Consider the following 22,074-nt stretch of genomic DNA (forward strand, 5'->3'; position numbering starts at 1 on the left):
TTTTGGAACCAAAGGATGACGCTGGAAGTCAACTTTCACCTTTATTCACAAGCAAAGATCACATAATCTTCAAACTGTGGTGCTTTAACTGTTCAAAGTCAAAGAAATCAATGTCGGTTAACACACACAAAAAAAAATAAATTCTACACATGTATTAGAGCGTCCATGTTTCTATTTTGTTTTTTTTGTGAAGGTTTAGTAAGTTTTGTTTTTAATTGCCGTTTCTTGGTAGCATTAGCCTAATTTAGCTCTAACACTGATTTGAACGCCGCGGTGTTGGCACTCGGCAGGTCTCAGGTCAGCAGCAACTCATGACGAAGGAGAGAGGCGTGTGCAGCTTCTGTGGGGTTCTGATCCTCCTCTTAATGCCAGCACAAGATGGAGCACCGAGCCGCCCTGGATCTTGTAGTCTGCGGCCGTCTTCTCATCGTTCCTGGAGGCGGGAGGAAGAGGGGGAGGGAGGGTTTGTGGTTTTAAAGGAGAACCCTTACGGTGGCATCACAGAAAGGACTACAAAGTGAGCTGGCTCACATCTGTTTCCCGCTGTAGATGAGCCTCTGTTGCTGTGGAGGGATCCCTTCCTTCTCCTCGACCCTTTCCTTGATTCGCTCCACCTTGAAGTAGGACAAAACGAGAACACTCAGCGCTGTTAGAAATCAGTTGAATAATGAGGTTTCTCAGTTAAACAGCAGTTTGTGTGGATGTGTCACCTTGTCTGTGGGCTCGATGTCGATCTCTATTTCCTTTCCAGTCAGGGTCTGAAAGCGGGAACGTTTACAGAATGGGTGAGATTCGACCGGATCGACCTGACAGCTGTTCCAAACTCACCATGAGTTATACCATGAGTTATAGTTTATAACTATAACACTACTGTGATTTTAGAGCCTCACAGAAAAATATATAATTTTTTATAGGTAGAACTTACCAGTATGTATTTTTTTTAAAACTTACACTTAAAAGTTGTGACTGTGTTATACATGTACATATCACTTTTCTAAAGATAATGCCCTGATATTTTTTCTTTTGTTTTGGCAAGTTTTTTATGTTATTTGTGGTTGTTTCGCCATCAATATCTTTCAGAAAGAAAGTGATGGTGATTTTGTTTTTTTGATTTTTCCCAAAAACCACTTTTGGCAATTAAAAAGTAAAATATACTTAGGCTGTTACTTTTTAGGAATGTGCTGATATGTTAGTATCACTGGATTACCAATAAACCTAAGATTTGAAGAACTGGATGGGTTTCAATTTTAGGAACCCACTGACTGCTATGTAAAGGAATTAGTAGAAACATTCATGACCTTTTGGAAAAGTCCTGTGGTGATTTGTAAAGCTCGAAATTAGCTGGAATTGGTCTCCAAAATATATTTATTTTACCTCTAAAACTACAGAAACACTAAAAACGTAGGAGTTTTTTAGGGCACATGTCTGTCAGCCACCAGAATAAATCTGGGGTTTTGATATGGACACCCAAAAATACACAGTATGGCTTGTACAAAAGTTGTTTTCCCTCTTCTTTGACTTATGATTTTATTAAAAAATAATAATAATAACTTCGAGAGCAGCAAGTTAAGCAACCAAAATGATCGATTAACCTTACTAGCAGATAACGTAGCTGTCTTCTGAGCAGAATCACTGATTAATGGTTGGAAATATCGGAGAAGAAATAATGTACCGGCGGACCAGTTAGCGAACAGCAAAAAAGTTAAACCTCCGTGAAACATTTCTCACCTTAACTTTGATCAGCATGTTGAATGCGCACTATTATTTCACTGAAGAGAGAATGGGCGACGAAAAGAACAAAACTACTGGCAAATTAACGCTTTACAACCAGCTCGTCAAGCTAACCTGCCTTTACTTCCTGTTTAGCGGACCAACACCCTAACTGTGTCGGCTTTCCACAAAACTCCAGCAGAAAGGTTCCGCTGTTAAAACTGCAGATTAACAACGTTAGTAATAATGGAAATTTAATTCAGACGTACCTTATCTTTTTTACATAAACTTTTGCAAAAAATAAAATAAAAACACTAATTTATTTATTAGATGAGCATCTGATATTTGTTATTGATAAAGATTGAATGACCTGAGCGTCTGAACAGTTCAGCAATTTAGTGTCACAATTTAAAAAAACAATTATTTATATATATATGTGTGTGTGTGTGTGTGTGTGTGTGTGTGCGTGCGTGCGTGCGTGTGTTTGTGTAACTCAATAGTGAATGCCTACAGCATTCAATGGGTAGAGTGGTAAAGTGGAGGGACCAATGGTTCCTTGGTCCCTCTGTTCACTGAAGCTGTGCAGGTCACTTCCAGTTCAGACTTGTGGGAATAATCTATTTAGTGTCCACAGATTTTTTTTTTTTTAAATCATAGCGCATTCTCATTATTATTCTATTATTACCTTAGCAACAGTTGCCATGCTGCTGACAATGATGTCATCAGCTTGACTTCAAATGATGTTTGTGTCACGAGGCCCTTCTAACGATGACTTTGTGATGTCAAAGAGTCCATGACGTCACTCACCAGTGAAACTGTCCGACCATTAACACAAAGTTCATTTGGATGTTTTGGCTTAACACAGTGAAGATGAGAAAGCAGTTCACATGCTGTCTGTTGTGGATATGATTCAGACGTTGCTCAGACTAAGGAACCATCTAAGAGTGGACCAAACGTTGAGCCTCGCCAAGCCTCCGAGATGGTACAGCCTCAGAGTCCCTTTGAGTCGGGACCAAGTCAGATGCCGGTCCCGACTCAGAGGGACATGGAGGCCGACCCGAGTCAGAGGCAGGTCCCGACTCAAAGGGACTGAGTCAGGACTCAAAGGTCCTATTTTTGGGTGTCCCGAGGTCAGTCGGGACCTTTGAGTCCTGACTCAAAGGTCCCGAGGGACTGGAATCAGATGCCGGTCCCCCTGAGTTGGGACCGGCATCTGACTCGGGACAGTCTCCCAGTTCCTCTGAGTCGGGACCGGCATCTGACTCGGGACAGCCTCCCAGTCCCTCTGAGTCGGGACCTGCCTCTGAGTCGGGACAGCCTCCCAGTCCCTCTGAGTTGGGACTGGCATCTGAGACAGGACGGCCTCCGACTCTGGGCGGCCTCCAAATTCCTTTGAGTCGGGACCGGCATTGTCCTGACTCAAAGGGACTTGGAGGCTGTCCAGAGTCAGATGCTGGTCCCGACTCATAGATACTTGGAAGTTGTCCAGAGTCGGAGGCCGTCCTGTCTCAGATGCCGGTATTAACACAGAGGCCGATCCTGACTCAGTGGGATTTGGGACCGTCCCGAGTCGAACACCGTCATCTGACTAGGGACGACCTCCTTGTCCCTCTGAGTCGGGACCGGCATCTGACTCTGGACTTCCTCCAAGTCCCTTTGAGTTGGGACCGGCCTCCGACTCGGAACAGCCTCTTGAGTCGGAACTGCCTGGATCAAGAGCTTGTAGAAAGTACAGAGTGCATTTCTTGGACCTCCAACAAAATTAATCCTCCATTAAGTGGCAAGTGTTGTCTGATTTTTATTCAGGTGAGTTCTTGTAATTCTGTTTTGGAAAATCCTGAACCAGACTAAAAATCAACGGAACACATTTTAAGACTCTACACATGAGAACATCTGTTTTGGAAGATCCTGAATCAGTAGACCTTGAGGACTAGGAAATAAATGAAAATATGAGAAATGTGTGAACATTGGTGATCTAGTTTTGGAAGACAATGAATCATGAAACTTGGAAGACCCCGGTCAGACTCCAGTACAGCAGACAGCACTCACTGAGTCCCTCCGAGTCGGGACCGGACTCTCAGTCAGGACCAGTGATGGCATAGTTACTTTGAAAAAGTAACTTTAATCAAATTACTGATTACTCTCTGAAAAAATAACTTAGTTAGATTACTGATTGCTCGATTTGGAAAGTAACTAAGTTACATTAAAAGTAACCACTACTTCCAGCAGCTACTAACAACAACAACGCTCCGCCACCTGTGAAAATCACATTGATCTTTGCCAATACTTCATTGCAAGTTATTTTACAATGGTAACATCAACAATGTGTCTCCACTTAAACGATTGAACTGTAGGGGAGATTGTTTAATGCTTACAACAGTACAAAAAAAACTTAAGTAATTTGTGTGTGTTTTTGTGTGTTTCTGTTGTCTGGAAAACAGTAGAAACACAAAGACACACGCGGGACGGATCATCCGGGAAATGATGGACAGAGAGAGTCTGACTAAAATGTCAGACAAATTCTGAGGTTTATGTCTGTTTTTTAAGCCCAAAAACTGCCAGTCATTAAATCTACTAGCGACTTTAAAACAAACAAACAAACAAATAAAAAATAAAACAGCCCAAAGCCGCTTATTATAATCAGACTTGGTGAGCGAAACTCAAAATAGTTCCTGTTTTTCCAGCAACAAAATGCATCTACCTCCATTGATTATGTTTCTGTCGCTGCTGATACTGTCGCAATGAAACTCCCCAATTGAAATATAGTTACAAAAGAAGATAGTAAATATATATATAAAATTATAGCAGTTCATGATCATATTGTATTTCACTTCAGTTGAAAATAATGTTTGCTTGTGAATAGGTTTACTATATCAATAAAGTTGTGTATATGTATTTTTCTTCATCATCTCTAAAAAAGAAAACACACCAAACAACAAAACAGCACATATTTGTTTCTACTGAAGATGAAAAGTTCTTAATTTAAATATGTATTTCTGTTAACCTCCATTCTGAACACTGTCCCCAGCAGTAAATCGCTGTCCCGCCTTCTCACAGATGTTCTCCATTCAGCTAATTAACTGAAAGGTGGGTAAAAAGCGTCAGTCTGGTTGGGTCTGAGGTCCATTAGTCATGGTAGCTCATTTCTGTCTGGGTTTGCTGGTTTTAGCTGTCTTATCAACAGCTGTTGCTGACCCAGGTGCTTGCCTCACACATCTGTGTGGATGTTTTTCCAGCCACGTGTGCTTTTAGTGGTCACGAAATAACCTTGGACCTTTGTCCGCAGATATCAAAGTGGTCTGTGCGAAAAACTCTGTGCGGGTGACATGGAGGGTGGCCCCCCAGTTCGTCCCGTACGCAGCTCGATTCTTCCTCGGAAGCTGCATGCCGTCGTCGTGGAAAGTTCTGCCCACCGGAGAGGGGGAAGCACATTTCAACTACAAGTTCTATGACTGCAAGTTTACCAAGCAGGTGAGGTTGTCTCCACCTCGCTGAAACATGAATCGACTAACGTCTTCAGTTGATTAGTCGGCGCATGCGTTTGCCACTAACAGGTTCTTATCGTCTGCAGCTGAAGGGAAAACACATAATTTATCAGAACGAGCTGAGCTTCAGGCCACAAGCGAAACCGAAGCCTGTCGCCTTTAAATATCCCATCCAATGTGTCGAGAAACGGTAGTAATTAATTTTGTTGCAGTATGATTAAAAGAGCAAGGTATGGTGCTGAGTCTTCACCTGTTCCAGACCTGAAGGAAGAATCCCCCACTTCCTGAATCCTGGCTCAGGTGTCTCTGAGGGCCGCAGTAAGCTCGTCTTTCATATGGCTCTCCTGAATGGTAAGTTCTCCTGCCGGGTAAAGTTGTAGTTATAGATTCTGGGATGATTAACTTGTCTTCTTCACCTCCACCCCTCAAAGAGGAATTGACGGGCGTCTCAAAGACGAATGTGATTCCCCTCGGCTCATTCTTACCAATCTGGGCAGCTGTGGAGCAGAGGTCCCATCAACCGCTGCTGCTGCTCATGGATGAGTGCGTTGCAGCCTCAACCCCAAAGCTGGAACCTGGCAACCAACTTTATCCCATTGTTGGCAATCATGGGTAGGTGTTAAACTTTTTTTTATTTTTTATTTTTTTGTCCTTAAATGCTCATTGGACTTGTTGCTGACTTGAATTGGGACCACTAGGTGTCTGCTAGAAAGTAAAAGGGGAAGCTCACTGTTCCTTCCTCGTTACCATTCATCAGCCATAATTCTCTATCTCCAGTCATTCAAGTTTGGGATGGGAGGAGAGGTGAGTCTAGAGTTGAACTGAATATATTTTTATTCTCCCCTCCAGTTTGTGAACCATCTGTTCTTGCGATTCCCAGGTATACATTCACTGCAATCTAATCGTGTGGGATGGGGATTATTTTGATAAACGAAGGAAGGCTTGCCATGTGAAAGATGGGAGGTAACTATATGTACACAGCTTGTATGTTTCTAAATCTCTCCTGGTTTCTAAGAACAAGGTGCTTAAAACTACTGTGCTCATCAGCTGGGAGCTGCTTGATGACCCGGCTCGGAGCTCTCTGTGCAACTGCTGTGATAACTCTTGTAGTCCTCGCACCAAAAGGGCAACAAGCTGGGGTAAGTGTTTTTTTTTTTCCCGTCCAATAGCCTTGCTGTACAGGTTGCCTCTCCTGTTTTTAATTTATTTATTTTCTTAAGAGCCCCACAGCATGGCCTTCAATTCTGTGTTGGGACCCATCATCATAGTCGACCAACCGGCCTCTATGGTAAAACCCTCACTGCCTGAGACTGACGCAGGTGGGAGTGTGAGGTTTGTGACGTTTCTGTATCCAAGCTTTGCACCAATGCATGTCTCACTACAGATGTAATTGTCTATTTGCAGGAAATTTAAGTTGAAGCTGAACTCCAAGGTGCAGCATGTGGCATTCATGATTTACAAGACTCTGGACACCAGTATTGCTTTTTTATTTTGAGAACCTGAAATTGCCTGATTTGATGCTGTTGTATTTGAAAGGGGTGTTGTGAAATAAACCCTGCACTAATTTTGACTTTTTGATCTTGGTTTATGGGTGAACATGTGCAATAAACTTCACTAGATCATCTTAAAGGTAAATCTTTCAACTGCTACATGAAAACTAAGCATTTCTCAACCAGCTGAACACTCTGGCTTATTCATGGATTGAAATCCAGAATTTATTTTTTTTTCCCTCTGACCATTTGTATTGGCCAACATTAGCTTATGGTCAAACCCTAACTTGCAATAATAATTACAAGGCAGGGATGAGCCTAAAGTGCCACAGCAAAGATAAAGAGAACCTGATCTGGACTGAAATTAATTTGAGTGGCAAAGTTTTAAGATAAAAGCTTCCCTTTCATTTGGAAATTAAGGTTCAAATGTGACACTGAATTTTTATTTTTTCTTGGAAGGGTCCTATGTCCTCTGTATCGTAAGGACATGTTATGGGACTGCTTTCATTTTCAGCTGGACTTCCCATACTTGCAGTACCAAAAGCTCAAAAGAAATTGTTGGCCAGCAACTTGAATGCTATACTTGGGGTATTAAAGATGAGACAAAACTAAACATGACTAAAAGGTCGCTATCAAACTAATCTGGACTTCAGTTATACTTTAGCAAAAACCACAGGTTTGTCACCTTCATGCTATACTGCATTGTTTAAAATATCTTACATATTTTTTTCTGTCATGTTATAAGAAATAGTCCTGCAATAAATTTCACTTTCTGAAATGAGTAACCAATTTGATTTCATAATCTAACTTTTATGTACCTGTTCCAGTGCTAAGAGATTGGAATTACTTCTGTATTGACTAAAGTTGCTTATGCAATACAGAGAAAGAAAAGCCAGTGACCAGTCTCTGGAGCAACACATTAAATACAACCAGTAAAACTGCTTGCGACCCCCTAGTCCCTGGAATGGACAGTGTTTTCCAAACAAGTTTAATAGAAATCTGATTTAAGCACTACTTTGAGTAATCTGGCATAAATATTGAACATTTTTGTTTCCCCCAAAAAAATATTAGATATGGTTTGTCATTTTGAAGTTTTATCATTTACCTCAGTTATTTGACAAAGATGATATCAGTGTCTATCTTTAGATGTCTTGAATACAGCATGGACATTTAGTCAATTTATCACAGGAAATACACACCCACACAGACACACACAGATACCTAACAGCTAGTAAGAGAGATCAATTGACACAGTCATATTTTTGGACTTCGAAGGAAGCCTGAGTACTTGTGGAGGTCCTACGCGTACATTGGAAGAACATCCAAACGTTGTGTGGAGCAGCTCTGGCCAAGATTAATACGAAGGATCTTCTTACTGCGAGGAGACAGTAATCATCATCAACTAGTAGAATCCCAAGTAGTCAAACTGACACTTGGCTTTCTAGACCAACCATTTCCTAGTCACGCTTTTTATGCATGTGTTTCATAAATTAACACAGACATTATCCTTGTCTCATAACATAAATAAAAGAAAGCTAAATGGCACAAGAAAAGGGTAAATGGAATAGGAAGTTGGTCGATTATCATAGAAACTAGAAAATTTTGACATTTTACAAGTTAGAATACATTATTTGCCCTTGATGGTTTCGGAACCCTTAATCTATGGTAAAGTAATATCCTAAGTCATTGTAAGCCTCTGTAGATTAACAACAGCAACAACAATATATGTGAAGTGTCTGTGAATGTGATAATATAAATTAATTTTCAACACCACATAAGCCATATGCGTGCTTTTATTCTCTGTCCTTCTTCTTACCATAAAATGAAACATTTGATGAGTTGGATCTTTTGGGAGATTTGAATTAGAGCCTTGCTGCAATTACACCAATTAATGGTCTATGGCTGACTGCTGCTCGCAGGTGAAAGTAATTCCCTTGATTGAACTGCAACAGTCAGTGAGACTAAAAGCACAGCTGGGAGAAGTCCTCAGTTTTCATTCATGATGGCTTTCTTTTGGTATTGTGAGTTCCTTCTCTGGTTGGTGGCTGTTGGGTTGGCTGCTGCAGGTAGTGGCGCTAACATATAGATATTTCTTTTTCCACAAACAATGTTCTAGCCTCCTTACAAACTTCTCCTTTATCCTCTCCAGATTTGAAACTGGACTGTGGGCCTGATCATGTGACCCTGGTTTGGTCAGACAGCAGATCCCAGGCCGATACGTCGCTGTTTCGTCTTGGTAGCTGCTTCCCTACCACCTTCACGCCCCGGGAGGTGTTCTTCAACGTGGAACTCGACGACTGCAACTTTAGGAGGCTGGTGAGCAAGAGATCCCTGGCCAAACAAAGCATATCAAACTATTTCAGACTGCATCTTGACTCTCTTCTTTAACAGGTCTCTGGCAATGACCTGAACTACACAAATGACCTGTTCTACGTGTCGTCTCCTGACTCTTATGTGCTTCCTTTTACTCTTCCAGTGGTCTGCTCCTATCAAAGGTAAGAGTTGGGAGACTAGATTTGAAACTGTACTCAAAGACTAAACCGACTTGTCTTCAGGCCCAAAAACTGGTACCCAATGCTCTATGAGCCGGTGTCCTCTACATACGGAGTCGAAGACTTGGAATTCCATATTGAACTCATGAATGGCAAGTTCTAACACTCAATAATTGACAGTGACCATCCACAAATCAAACTGAAAGCTGTTTTGGTGGGACTTTTCAGCTAACTTTTCAGGCCCTGCTGAAACGTCATCCTTTCCCCTGGGTTCCATGATCCCCATCAAGGCTAGTGTGGATGCAGTAGCCCATCAACCCTTGCTGCTTCTGCTTGAAGAATGTGTTGCCGCAACCACATCAAACCTCGAGGTTGCTGTTGAAACTTACACCATAATCACCAATAAGGGGTACTTCAATTAACTTTTCATATGAAAGATTTTTTTTTCTTTTTCCATTTTCCCCCTTGTTTGCAACTCTAATAACTCTTCTAACTTGCAGGTGTCTTGTAGACAGTAAAATCACCCGCTCAAAATTTGAACAAAGACAGAAGCCCTCAGAACTCCAGCTATCCCTACAGGCATTTAGGTTTGGGCTTGGACAAGAGGTAACTTGTTTCTTTATGTGGATGGCTTGTTAGTGAATGGAGTCTGACAGGAGTCTCTTAGGTATACATCCACTGCACCATGTCTGCTTGGGATCCCAACGGTGTTGACAGCACCAAGAAGGCCTGCCATTATGTGAAGGATCACGGGTAAAGATAAAGGCGACACCTTGCTGTTGCGTCATCCTGAAGCTCGAGCTGAATGGTGTGCCTTTTGTTTTCAGTTGGGAGTTGCTGGATAACCCTGTGTACAGTAGCATATGTGACTGCTGTGACTCCTCCTGCAAGACCAGAAGAGCAAGAAGCCCAGGAACAGGTATGAATCGTAGTTTAAAAACAAAACTTTATTTTTGTGTGTGTACTAATTGAATTCTATTCTTTAGGCAATGGTTTGTCCCAGAAGGCAGTGATTGGCCCACTTACCATTACTGACTTGGCCTAACATGTGAAGCTCTGACTGGAACTTCTGGAGAGCCCTTGAAGGAATGTGGAATCTATAAATACTTTACAAATGAGGAAAAGTCTCTGTATATTAACTGATAAAGTTTGGATTAAAGCCTGGGGGGAAAAAAAACTAGGAAGGATACAATAAATTGACTAGAACAGCCCTCTTGTCCATAGCTTGAGTTTTTTTTTTGGGGGGGAAGAGGTGTCAAATGGTTTTTATGCACATGTTCTCCATAAGCATAACTAGACAAATCTTAACTTGAGAGCTCATGGAAATGCAATAAATTGAGCATTTTCACTTTAAGCTGAATGCACACTATATCCCACGTTCCAGCTTATTGGCAAAGGATGCACATGTAAAAACAGATTTCCTGCTCTAAACCACGCTCCTGCATCACAAACCTTTGGGTGGAAAAATGTACGTTTATGTACTGAACAGTTTAAGGACAAATTTCAATTTAACCTCAAATCATGAATTTGGTGCCTTTGGTCTTCAGCTGGTCCAAACTCAAATTGGATTATACAAAAGATGCAATTTATTCAATCTGTCGCAGAAAAGAGAAACCGCCTTTGTTGAACTGTCACGGCTGACGGCACCGGAAGTTCCACGGTTTGAGCTTCGCCGTCTCTACGTCACTTGACCAATCAAAGTGGACTTAAGCCTCTTACCGAAATTCAATTGGTAAGCTTAATGTACGGAAGCAGGTTTTTTTCCTGGACAAAAGGTAAGGTGGACGGACTTTATTTTAGAACGCCGCTGTTTAGGAGCTCAGTTCGGTTTCCACCGCCAATAAGCTGCCAAATATTGAAGCTAACTGACTTGCTAGCTGCTTTGAGGTGGTGACGTCCTCAGGATGAGTTAGCTTATGGCGACGTTGGAAACGTAACCGTTCTGAGCTTAATTTTGATTCAGTAACCGTTTATGTAATTGACTAAATTTTTAACTGCTGCATGTTTTTTTTTCCCTTTTTTTTTAAATTTATAATGTAGGATAGCCAGGGCCGGATGTAGGAGACCGTGGGCCGCTGGGCTGGAGCTACATTTGGTTACCACCCCACAGAGGCTCCTTTTTTGTTACTCCGGTAAATGGCAATAGACTTATCACGTAAAACACAGATCATAAGTTGTAGGCCTTGTTAAGTTAGTATGTCATCTATAAAGAGAATAATTTCTGAAGCTACATTCACATAGAAACAGATTTCCATTTGCAATTATCTGTCACACAAATGACTTGTGCAAAGGAGTCAGCAGCTTTTATGTCATTGTAATGTGAGCTTGTCTTATTATCATCCTTTTTAAACGGCTACATACTGATTATGTTCAGAAAAAAAGCTACACATTTAAAAATGTTTTCTTTGTAAACAAATAAAGTACTCTGGTGTTTGATGAAAGAAAATACTTTGAGACTCGGTAAAGACTGTTTTTGGAGTTGGGGGCGCATTCATTTTTTATAAAAATAAAAGTCAGCATGGTGGAAAAAGGGTTATCTGTAGAGGTGTGAAGCTCGGAGAGATCTTCAAAGACAATTTTGCAAGTCGTATTGCAGAAAAATGTAGTTCAGCAAAACACTACACTTTTAAATAAAGTATAAAAAGTCATCTACAGCCTTCTCTTTACTTATTGTTATGGTCTATGTTGTGTTTATCTGTTCCACTCAACCCAACAGAATTTTTTGCTAGTGAAAAAACACTGATGTGCAATTAGACATTTGACATAAAATTGAAAATATAAATTTATTTTAAGCTTTTCAAATTTTACATTTTTTTAATATAAAGTTCATTGTAGTTGTTGATTTCCATTGTCATATTTTTACTATTTAAACTTGTGTTTATCTGTTCCACTCAACCCAACAGAATTACGGTACATCAAAGTTTGAGGTTTTAACGTCACAAAAACGCGAACGAGTTTGCCTGCCGATAATATCTTCTTGATTTAGGAGACGGTAGAAGTCAAAGATGGACTGGTTCCACTGCAACCAGTGCTTCAAGAAAAGCGGGTCGAAGTTCGCTGTGTCGAGCTGTGGCCACATCTCCTGCGAAGCTTGCATTAAATCAAGTGAGGATTTTGCTAATTGAGGTCGCTTTCATCCAACGCGGCTTTCAACAGATTGACTTCGTTGTTTTTGATGTCTGCTGTGTTTGTTAAATCCGTCAGAGCAGTGCAGTACATGTGGGGTGGCCTGCAGTTATCTGCCCATCACTGATCAGGTTGGTGACTCTGGCATAGATTCATTGCGAGTTATGATTGGACATCGTCTCAACTCACAATGGAAAATATTTCTTTTTTTTTTTTTTCTTCATTTCAGATGAAGCCACAGGAAAAGGTGTTTTTCATGGACCCTGGAAAGCTCATCCAGGCAAGGATGGAAAACATATCGCAGGTCTGTCCTATTTGTGCATCCTGCCTGACGACTTGGAGACGCTTTCATGGGTCACTGAGGGAGTTTTCACACTCCACAGATTGCCATTTTCCAGCAGAAGCAGATGGAGAGAGTCATGGTACACTTTAAGAACAAATCCAGTGAACTGGAGAGGCATTTGGAAGAGGTTTCTGAGCAGGGTTACAGGTGATTTTCACGTTGCTACACAGCAGCTGCGCAAAATCAAATAAAATAAAGGAAAAGTTAAGACTGTGACTCTTATTTCTTCCTGCTGCTCTGATCACAAGACAACTGTCAGAGCTGAAAAGAGAGAACGGTGAGCTGAAGAAGCAGCTGTCAGAGCTGAAAAGAGAGAACGGAGAGTTGAAGAAGCAGCTGTTGGAGCTGCAAAGAGAAACTGCCGAACTGAAAAAGCCACTCTCTCAAAGGAGGGCAAGTGTTAAATTATTATTTTTTTTTTATCATTTCCCCATGTTGAATTCATAAACACGCTGAACTTTTTTCTTCTTTTGTGCCGCAGGTTTCTCCTGGACAGTACCAAACTACTGGGTAAGCATCTCTGTGTTTATGTTCACAAACTATGAGTTTGTTCGAGGTCAAATCATTCTGTGGCGTTTTCCGAACTGCAGCGCTCAGAGGGTTTCGCTCCCAGTTGGCGTCACCTCACCAGGTAAAACCAGTGATTGAAGCTCAGAACCTGTTTAGGGTTGGTGTCAGTTTCGGTGCTTTAACGTTTAAAATGGCGTGATGTCTGTTTTTAATAGTTACTCCTCGATCAAGAGCAGTGAGGTAGGTTTTTTTTTTTTTTTATCTCATAATTGCTTATTGTGCAGATGCATCTATAAAAATTAGAATATGATGAAATATGCCCAATATGTTTTGTCTCTAATTTCAGAAAGTAGAAATTTTCTATGGATTTTATTGCGCAGAATTAGGACAATATGGATGAAAGTTGTATTGTAATGTAAGAGTTTTATATCAGTGATTATGAATAAATATTGATTAGCTTTTTTTTTGTTTGTTTGAAATATCCAGAACACTACCAAAATGGAAACATGACCACCAATGTTTTATCCACAATTTCCTCTTGAGTTATTGTACTCTTTTTTTTTTTCTCTTTTCCTTCCCTGCTGCTTTTCATTTTTATGCAGTTATGAGACACGGTGGAAAAACCTTAAAACTGCTGCTATGCAAGTTACTCAACAGGTTGTTGCTAGGTAACCAAAATAATAAAAATGTAAATCTACAAAAATATTGTCAAGCCTTTAATTCTTGTAATTTTGATGATTATGGCTCAAATATGATAAAAACCTGAAATTCTGTCTCCGAAACTATAAAGGATTGTGAAAAATCTAATATTGAAAGCTCATGGTGTTAAACCCTAATCAACAAATTAATGCAAAACATCTGCAAAGGTTCCCTGAGCTTTTAAATTGTGTCTCAATCTGTGTGAGCAATGGTCAAGAGAACAGTAGTCCAACATATTCTTAGAAAGTTGAGTGGCAGGAGAACGTGTGGTAGGAAACGCTGCACCTCCAACATGGAGAACCGAAGCCATGGGAGGATTTATTAGGACAAAATCCATTCAAAAATTTGGGGGAAGAAGTCGGAACATCTAGAGCTGCTACGCATAAATTAATCCTACAAATGGGCTGCAAGCATCTTACGTAGGCCAAGGAGAAAGAGTCCTTGTTTTATATTTCTTATTCACTACAAAAGAAATTTGGGAATCTATCAACATGAGGACTTGCAAAAAGATTTCCTCTGACATAAAAGTACCCAAAATTGCACTGATGAAAAACAGCAGAAAGTTTTCATTTAAAAGGAGACCCAACTAAGTACTGATTGCAAACATACTTTTCACAAGCCTGACATTTCACAACGTAACACAATTTTCCAAGAAACTGAATTTTTGAGTTTTCGTCATACAAAGAGGCATGAAAATGATTTGAAATATTTCATTCTGTGTTATAAAGACATACAACAATTTCACTTTCTGAAATGACAAAAAATATTGAACTATTTAAAACATGTTTGAGATGTACCTTTTCCCTCAGTTTCATACATACTCATCTCAATGAATTACTTTTATTTTAGTAATTCAATCCATTCCTTTGGGGTTATTGAAGTATTTTTTAATTTAATTTCAATAGTTAATTTTGATGATTATAGTTTGCTGAAAATACTATGTAAAGGACAAATGGAGGCTATTTAACATAGTGATATTATGTTGTGGCCTTCACCATCATGTGGTTCATCAATCTGTCCACTTTCTTTTAGAAAATCTATTTTCACAAGCTTCTGCAATATTCATATTGTCTGAATTTCATTAGCTGCAAGTCATAATCATTTACAAAAAAAGACAATTGGAATTTGTCACTGTATGTCACATATATAATGATTTTCCTGTTTTTATTTAATGCAATGAAATTAAATAACTTCAATGATGTTCGGATTTCCTGACATGCAATTATAAAACACGTCAAAATGCATTTTGCCTCAGTCATGTAGGCTCCGGAGAGTCTCAGAGGTGGAGCAGGGATAGAGGCATTTCTCTCACTGTAAGAGTGGATTTATTCCCATGTTTCCAAACACTTGCACATTTTTAATCTTTGTAGCATGAAATATAAAAAGGGTTTGATTCTACTTCCTCTTAATCAGACTCCTGGATCCATCGCTTCCATCTCCAGCCACAGCTCTCTTCATGAATTCAGTGAGTAAATTAATTTGTCGACGACTTAATTCAACATCGATCATACAAATGTTGATTTAAAAAATAAAAAAATACACAATTTGTCTTTCTTTTCCCATTAAGGAACGTCACCATCTTTTGGCACTCCGACAAGGTAAGTAACAACTTCCTGGGATCTTTTGGCCTTGAAGCCTCATGTCACGAGTGATTATCTGTAAGAATTTTTCCACCGTAGAAATGAGTCAATTCATTTGTCCTTCCCAGATCCCAGACCTCTGCTTTCCAGTTCCCATTTATGAATGGAATCTCACTTCACTCACCCAGACAGTGAATAACTCACCGCTCTTGCTGGGAATGCCTTTGATGTGAATGACACCGACTAGTTGATTTCTGTACGTGAGCCTGGCCAACATTCTTAATCTTTGTATTCCCCAATGTCGAAATACCTGGCCGTATTGTTCACCTGGATTAAAACCTCTATGTAAACTTTGGGTTGATTTTTAATAGTCTACTTCCCTTGAAATGCACGTGATAACTAATTATCAGTAAAAGTCGTTTTTATAGGACAATTTCAGAACAAAATTTACACAGCAGGAAGTCGTCACAGGTGTCTCTATTCATAACACACACAAACAAATCTTTGTACACTTGATTATAATGGCAAAAACACTTAGCTATTTTCCAGTGACACAATTGTGCAAATGAGATTTTCTCTTTTCAAACAGGGAAAAAAAAAAGAATAAAATAAACTTGAAGACTTTACATGTACAGATTTACATCAACAGCATGACAGTTGCATGACCTTTTCATGAGCAACGGAAGGAAAAACTTTAGTCACACATGCCACTTTGTCAAGTTTCTGGCTGTTTGACCTTTGGACGAACATTTGCAAAGAGCCGAACTCCGTTTAAAGCTGACATCAATTTCTAAAGTCAACAAGAAGTACTTAGATAGTCAACTGTACGTGAACTTATGACCCCGATTGTATTGCTCTGTCACTCTGTGTGAAATGTTACCGGTCTTTGGATTTTGGTTCATTTTCACTTCTACTTCAAAACCCACCTTCGGCCCACATTTTAAACTATAAAATTACACCCTATGCCTATGAAATGCTAACTAACTCATCGTCTAGTAATGTAGCAATTCTGCCATCTAAGCAATGATGTAATTCCTGCAACCTGGTTCCACCATAACTGTTACAAACATGCTGCAGAATGCAAATGACAAGCAAGGCATTCAAATGGTAAGTAAAACACCTCCACAGAGTGAGGAGCAATTTAGGAAATGTATCGGAAATGCATTACACATATGAAATGTACTGTGCTGTTGTTTTAAAACAAGTTCCACAGCAAGGAGTAAAAATAATGACACTAATCAGTACAGATTGTGAAATACTAGTATATTATTAGCATAGGGGCAGCAGGTTGGAAAACCAAAGTGCAAGATGTTATATTATAAGGAGCAAGTCCAGTGTGCTTTTCATGAATACAATATAATGGCTAGAAAGGAATGATCAGTCAATAGTTTGTCAGTGTTGCCGTTTTCTTTTCTGGATCTACAGCTAGTTACCTGATTATGTTATACTGCTACAAATAGAATACATTAGAAAAAAACAACTGTAGTGATATCTAAACAAAAGGAGGTCAAAAATATAGCAACCCAGTGTAGAGGTTACTGTTCTATTTACAGCAACAGAGCCAGTAGAAATATAATTCAGATCTAAATATATTAGGATAAACAGGAAATGCAGCATATCTATATAAAAAAATACACAAACCACACTTTGGGCTTGTTTAGGGAAGACTGGATTTTACAACCTGCCTTAATTAAAGCAACATGAACCACAGCAATAATCACGTGTTGTGTTAAAGGTGTGTGTGAGGGGGTGGGCAGATCAGGGATTTTTTTTTTTTTTTTTTTTTAAGAAAAGGTCCTAACCCACAACAATTTCTTCATCAGTTTCCCCAACTTCTTGAGCCGCAAACCAGTCTCGCACTTGCTGGTAGCTCATTCTTGATTTCTTGCATAGTAGGTCAAGGTCTTTTTCATTTAGTGTGCCTGTCGTAAGGTAATAAGATACCAGTGGCTGGATATCGGGAGAATCTGTACTTGCTCTGCTTAGTTTTCGTTTGCGCCCTCCCCCGCCACGAGTTGAGGTTCCAGTGCCGTTCGACAGGCCGCTGCCGCTTTGCTGGGCAGCAAGTTCTGCCAAGAACTGCTCGCGGACGCCCTTCACCCAGCGCAACTGGCCATTTTTGACGGCGTAGCGAGTGTCGCCAAACCACTGAATAACATCCGCCCTAGGTAAACCTGTGAGTTTGACAAGTTCAGTGTATTCCTCACTTGTGGGCCACTGGCACTTCAAAAAATGCTGCTTTAACACATCCAACTGCTCCTTGGTCTTTCTTGGACGTCCTGCAGGAGTGAGTGCAGGTGATGTGGACGTGGAAGGACCTGAGAAGCAAGTGGTTGGTTGTGAAGGACTGGCTTTAGTTGAATGCACCGACTTCTTTGATGCACGGATTCTGTGTGAATATGTTTTGGTGGGAGAGGCGGTAGGCGGTGGAGTGCGAGAGGGGGAAGAGCACGGAGAAGACTTTAACTCTACAACTTCTGGCTCAATCTTGCAATTCTTGGTCAACTGTAGCGGCTCTTCCTCAGTTTCTTGCTCCTCTTTGAAAGTATCTCCAGAAAGTTCTTCAATAACTTCATTTGCTTGTGGCTCGTGGAGCTTTTCCCCAAATGCTTCTAGACTGTTTGACAGAAAAGTCTGAAAGAAATGTGAATTTCTGATTCCGTTGTTCCGGCTTCCCTCATGGCTTTTCACCCCGTTTACTTGACGAGATTTTTGGCTAGTAAGTGAAAGAGGCTGAGTTTGAGATTGTGGTTCATGTTTGCTCCCAACTGAAGCCTGGTGAGAAAAGGTCTGGGCTGCTGCCAGACTTCCACGACCCACTCTCAGCTGATAACGACTGTCACTGAACCATTTGCGAATGTCATTGCGGCTCAGACCCGTTTCTTCCTGCAAACGCTTGAGCTCAGGCTCTGCAGGCCAGTTCTCTCTTAGGAAGCTTTTGCGCAGGGCAGCAAGTTGAGCTTTTGACTTTTTGTAGCGCCCGTGCCGGTACTGTTGCGAAGAGGACTCTGAGAGGTCAGGGGAGACGTCAGCTGTTGTGGTCGCTGGAGTGTCTGCTGGTGAGCGGTAGAAATATGAATCCTGAGGAGGCGGGAGACTGGACCTAAAACATGGAGGAGTAGATTTATGTGAATCTGGAGACTCACACTTTGCCATCTTTGTTTCTGGTACAAAAGCAATGGGATCGCACTCCTCCTCATCGCTGTCCTTTTCCTCGTCTAGGTTTTTGCTCTTGGTTTTTAAATTGGCTCCGTTTGTTTCAGCAGAGTCTTCACAAAGCTCAGGCACAGCCAACTTCCTCCTGGTCTCCTCAATCTCTTCAGAAGACCAGCTGATACCATATTTAATCCTCTGCACCATGAACCACACCTTAACTTTGTCCAGTGGCAGCACACAGACCCGAGCCAGGGTGCTAACCTCTTTGGACGATGGGTATGGAAACAAGTTAAAGGCATTGACAAGTTCTGGGATTGAGTCCAGTTCTCGGGTCTGATCGGACTGGGTCCATACCAGTTTGAGGCCCTCAGAAACCAGAGGCAGGCACACTACAGAGTTATGGTTGGTGGTGAAACTAGCCACGCCACTGGCACTGCTTTCTGCTGAGCTGGGGGAGTGCCGCAATTTCTTGGAAGAGCGTTTGGTCTCTGCCTTTTCTTCACGCTCTGGCTCCGTCATATCCACTTCAAAAGGCTCATCTAGGTCCACAAGCCGTCTGTCTCTGCCGTTACGTTCGGTATATGACGCCATGTCAGCTATCAAAATATGTTTCGCCATCTAGAAGGAAAAACAAACAATGATTAAGTTTTCTTTTTTTTTTTGTTCACCTCTTCTTCAAAGATAATATCACAGTGCAGAGAAGGACAATCTGTTCAAGAAAATAACTTTCTGTTCTGATTTCATTCTCAAAGTTAATCAGCAAATACACCCCTCTGCCTGTTCCCCTACTTATTCCAAACTCTCTACGAAACTAGTCGTATACTGTGTCAAGGCGCACTCTCCCCTCCCCCCAAAGCGTGGTGAATGACTTTTGTTTTGCCTGAGCTGAGGGGGGGATTGGTCCTAAAGGGGTGGGAGCACAGGGAATGAAAATCTACAAGGAATCCATCACTGTCTACTTGCTCACCCTAGCTGGTCAGGCTTTTGTTTCACTTCCAAGTTTCTCAGTCCTGAGAGATGAGAGAGGCCTCTTCACAGGAAAAGATATGGCAACAGAAACCTGCAGAAGGAGGAGGATTCGTCAGACTCATGTCTATGCCCTGGTATATGGTGAAACTAACGTGATCCGAAAATTTAAATAAATAAAAAAATCTATGCATGTACATTTAAGAATCCGGCAACAGGTGTTATGGTGACTTGTTAAGAAGGACTACGCAAATAAAGGTTTAAGTAGCATTTTAAGTCTTTGCACCACTTTTGATTCAGAAAATACATAAATCTGATGGCTAAAAAGTTGATCTGAACTACTCCTCTTGACTTTTCGTTTTAGTTCAGGGCTCCTTTATTCGGAACAAATAAGACTATTGCGCATTTAGTGAGGTTAGGTTACGCCACGGCTGACCTCAAGTCGCTGGGAACTGGGCTGAAGTGTTTTCGAGTGGGACAAACATTAGGTCACAAACCATCGCGTTAGTCATTGGTGACATACTTAAACCCCAGTGGGTGTACTGTATTGATGGCTCTCTCCTCAGTTTCGACACTTTTCCCTAACATAGGATGGCAGTTTATTCACGCTTTGTGGAGCTGGGTTCGGTAAAGCGCTGTGAAAGTTGACCACTGTGCCAGCAACAATAGCGGTCCGGTGTGGCCCCCCTCTTTGTGGCGTATCAACTAAAACGCTTCGCACTGCACAGGCGCACTTCGTCGCCAGACACGCTTCAGTGAAACACAAAAATAAACTTACCGAAATTGCCGAAATACCCCCTTAATCCCCGGGGTCCGTCCTGGCGACACGTAAAGCAGAAAACCCGAGCCTACTCCACGCTCCGAGGATGTGTGGGATTGAAGTTGGAGGCACCGAGCGAGGAAACAATACCGTCCATCTATTTGGCTGACCCTTGTCTTATTTTCACCAAGCACCTCGACGGATTACGGTCAGGATTCAAAGATACGACGCAACCAAGTTTGTCCCCAGCCGCAGGAGTTCAGTCGCTGGCTAATTCCCGGTCAGGGACACAAATATCCAACTCGGGAGATTAAAAGGCTGAATGCAGTCGCCGTTTGTTCCTCCCCCTCGGTCGGTCCGTTGCTGCTTTTGTTCTTTAACTGTGAAGTGTTTCCCCCTGTCCGGCCAAACCAACGCGAGGCGGAGCCGAGGACCAGGAAGCCCGGAAGGCCCACATGACTCTCCCCTCGCTGACGGCTGGGTGGGTGTGCCAGTCTGGGCGAGCAGGCCGTGGATTGGAGGGAGAGCGGGCCAGTATCATGAATCCGCCACGGAGACCCAATACCGACTGCCCCGCTGCAGCCTATGGTGGCATCAGAGAGACGGGATGACGCCGAGAACCATCTTTTAAACTGAACGGTTCTTTTTGAGCCAGTTTTGTACTGTATTGATGGCCGAATCAGACTTGAACTGTCACAAACACAAGTATTTACATAGGACAAATGAATATAAATGTATTAAAAATAAATATATATAAATCTGCTTTATATCAACATTTTTGTCACATGGCTGAGATTAAAAAAAACATAAGAAAACATTCGTGAACACTGTAATCAGTTTAAATAAGGTTATGTTAGCTATTAAACCTGATCCTATGTGACCCAAATTGTTAAATCATGATTTTACTATGTTGTTTTTTTTTTTACAATTCATATAACACATTGAAACTCTTTCTTTTACTACAAAGAAATACAGATTGAACACAGATATATTATTAAGTACCTTAATGCCTGTCTACAGGGAGAAATGTTTTAACACAATAGCAATCAACGAATATTTGATTGATTACTGCATAAATTACCAAATAGTAATTAACGCAGCCTCCCATCCTGCATTTGTTAAATCCAGTAAGTAGCGCGTTATTCAACAGTGATTTTCAACGTAAACAATGAGGGCGTAAACAATGGAAAGGTAAACAATGGAGGGCGATGGGCATTGTGTTGCCGGAAAAACAGGAACTATTTTGAGTTTCGGTCGCCAAGTCCGATGATTATAAACGACTTTGGGTTCGTTTTTTTCTAAAGTCGCCAGCAAATTCGATGAGTCGCTGGTTGAGGTTTTGGGCTTGGAAATAAACAGACATAAATCCCAGAATTTGTCCTACTCTCTCTGTCCATCATTTCCCGGATGTTCCGTCCCGCAGTGTCTTTGTTAATGTCAAGTTAATATATTTGCTGCGAATGACGTCAAGCTTCGCGTTGCGCTACAAAAAACCGCAAACATCCGGACTAATATGAAGAGCGGGAGAAACGTGAGAACAGCCACGAATGAACGTGACCATGAGGTTGTGGAACTAAACGCCATTATGATAATTGGCATTGCATTGGCAGAGCTCAATGTGATTTTCACAGGTGGCAGAGCCTTGTTTTTAGCAGCTGCTGAAAGTAACTAAAAAAGTTACTTTTCATGTAACTTAGTTACTTTCCAAATCAAGTAATTAGTTATCTAAGTCACTCCTTGAAAAAGTAATCAGTAAT

At 41.1% G+C, this 22,074-nt stretch overlaps 5 protein-coding genes across 10 annotated transcripts; 3 read left to right on the top strand and 2 right to left on the bottom strand.

Moving 5' to 3' along the window:
• Positions 1-28: 28 nt before the first annotated feature.
• Positions 29-1,882, bottom strand: nedd8l (NEDD8 ubiquitin like modifier, like). Its single transcript, XM_055033194.1, has 4 exons — positions 1,729-1,882; positions 711-758; positions 532-614; positions 29-433 (listed from the first exon to the last, which is right to left on the bottom strand). The coding sequence occupies exons 1-4, from the start codon at positions 1,744-1,746 to the stop codon at positions 310-312; spliced, it is 273 nt and encodes a 90-aa protein (XP_054889169.1). The 5' UTR covers positions 1,747-1,882; the 3' UTR covers positions 29-309.
• Positions 1,883-3,234: 1,352 nt separating this feature from the next.
• Positions 3,235-6,765, top strand: zp3f.2 (zona pellucida glycoprotein 3f, tandem duplicate 2). 3 transcript variants are annotated; one of them, XM_055033858.1, is made up of 11 exons: positions 3,235-3,516; positions 4,742-4,797; positions 4,997-5,181; positions 5,282-5,385; positions 5,455-5,546; positions 5,627-5,807; positions 5,894-5,999; positions 6,076-6,158; positions 6,243-6,334; positions 6,416-6,514; positions 6,600-6,765. In XM_055033858.1, the coding sequence occupies exons 3-11, from the start codon at positions 5,095-5,097 to the stop codon at positions 6,611-6,613; spliced, it is 858 nt and encodes a 285-aa protein (XP_054889833.1). In that variant the 5' UTR covers positions 3,235-3,516; positions 4,742-4,797; positions 4,997-5,094; the 3' UTR covers positions 6,614-6,765. The 3 variants fall into 3 exon arrangements, with proteins under 3 accessions (XP_054889833.1, XP_054889831.1, XP_054889832.1); XM_055033856.1 differs by lacking the exons at positions 3,235-3,516; positions 4,742-4,797 and adding an exon at positions 4,833-4,909; XM_055033857.1 differs by lacking the exons at positions 3,235-3,516; positions 4,742-4,797 and adding an exon at positions 4,833-4,909 and having other exon boundaries at positions 6,416-6,483.
• A 92-nt stretch (positions 6,766-6,857) lies between these two features.
• LOC129362360 (uncharacterized) lies at positions 6,858-10,356 on the top strand. The gene is made up of 9 exons (XM_055033859.1): positions 6,858-8,751; positions 8,835-9,001; positions 9,077-9,180; positions 9,241-9,329; positions 9,406-9,586; positions 9,678-9,783; positions 9,845-9,930; positions 10,005-10,096; positions 10,164-10,356. Exons 1-9 carry the CDS (start codon positions 8,685-8,687, stop codon positions 10,220-10,222), a joined length of 951 nt encoding a protein of 316 aa, XP_054889834.1. The 5' UTR covers positions 6,858-8,684; the 3' UTR covers positions 10,223-10,356.
• A 462-nt stretch (positions 10,357-10,818) lies between these two features.
• LOC129361936 (RING finger protein 212B-like) lies at positions 10,819-15,785 on the top strand. Of its 3 annotated transcripts, none has more exons than XM_055033175.1 (14): positions 10,819-10,909; positions 11,218-11,309; positions 12,164-12,282; positions 12,382-12,434; positions 12,533-12,607; positions 12,687-12,793; positions 12,895-13,039; positions 13,128-13,156; positions 13,237-13,277; positions 13,372-13,396; positions 15,111-15,168; positions 15,269-15,320; positions 15,423-15,453; positions 15,564-15,785. In XM_055033175.1, the coding sequence occupies exons 3-14, from the start codon at positions 12,183-12,185 to the stop codon at positions 15,628-15,630; spliced, it is 783 nt and encodes a 260-aa protein (XP_054889150.1). In that variant the 5' UTR covers positions 10,819-10,909; positions 11,218-11,309; positions 12,164-12,182; the 3' UTR covers positions 15,631-15,785. The 3 variants fall into 3 exon arrangements, with proteins under 3 accessions (XP_054889150.1, XP_054889149.1, XP_054889151.1); XM_055033174.1 differs by having other exon boundaries at positions 10,843-10,952; XM_055033176.1 differs by having other exon boundaries at positions 10,843-10,952; positions 12,167-12,282.
• Positions 15,786-15,893: 108 nt separating this feature from the next.
• homeza (homeobox and leucine zipper encoding a) lies at positions 15,894-20,685 on the bottom strand. Of its 2 annotated transcripts, XM_055033171.1 has the most exons (3): positions 20,336-20,685; positions 19,559-19,651; positions 15,894-19,209 (listed from the first exon to the last, which is right to left on the bottom strand). In XM_055033171.1, the coding sequence occupies exon 3, from the start codon at positions 19,207-19,209 to the stop codon at positions 17,233-17,235; it is 1,977 nt and encodes a 658-aa protein (XP_054889146.1). In that variant the 5' UTR covers positions 19,559-19,651; positions 20,336-20,685; the 3' UTR covers positions 15,894-17,232. The 2 variants fall into 2 exon arrangements, with proteins under 2 accessions (XP_054889146.1, XP_054889147.1); XM_055033172.1 differs by lacking the exon at positions 19,559-19,651.
• Between the last annotated feature and the right edge of the window lie 1,389 nt (positions 20,686-22,074).

This window comes from Poeciliopsis prolifica, unplaced genomic scaffold (assembly GCF_027474105.1).
Source record: "Poeciliopsis prolifica strain line A6 unplaced genomic scaffold, Auburn_PproV2 SCAFFOLD008, whole genome shotgun sequence".
NCBI lineage: Eukaryota > Metazoa > Chordata > Actinopteri > Cyprinodontiformes > Poeciliidae > Poeciliopsis > Poeciliopsis prolifica.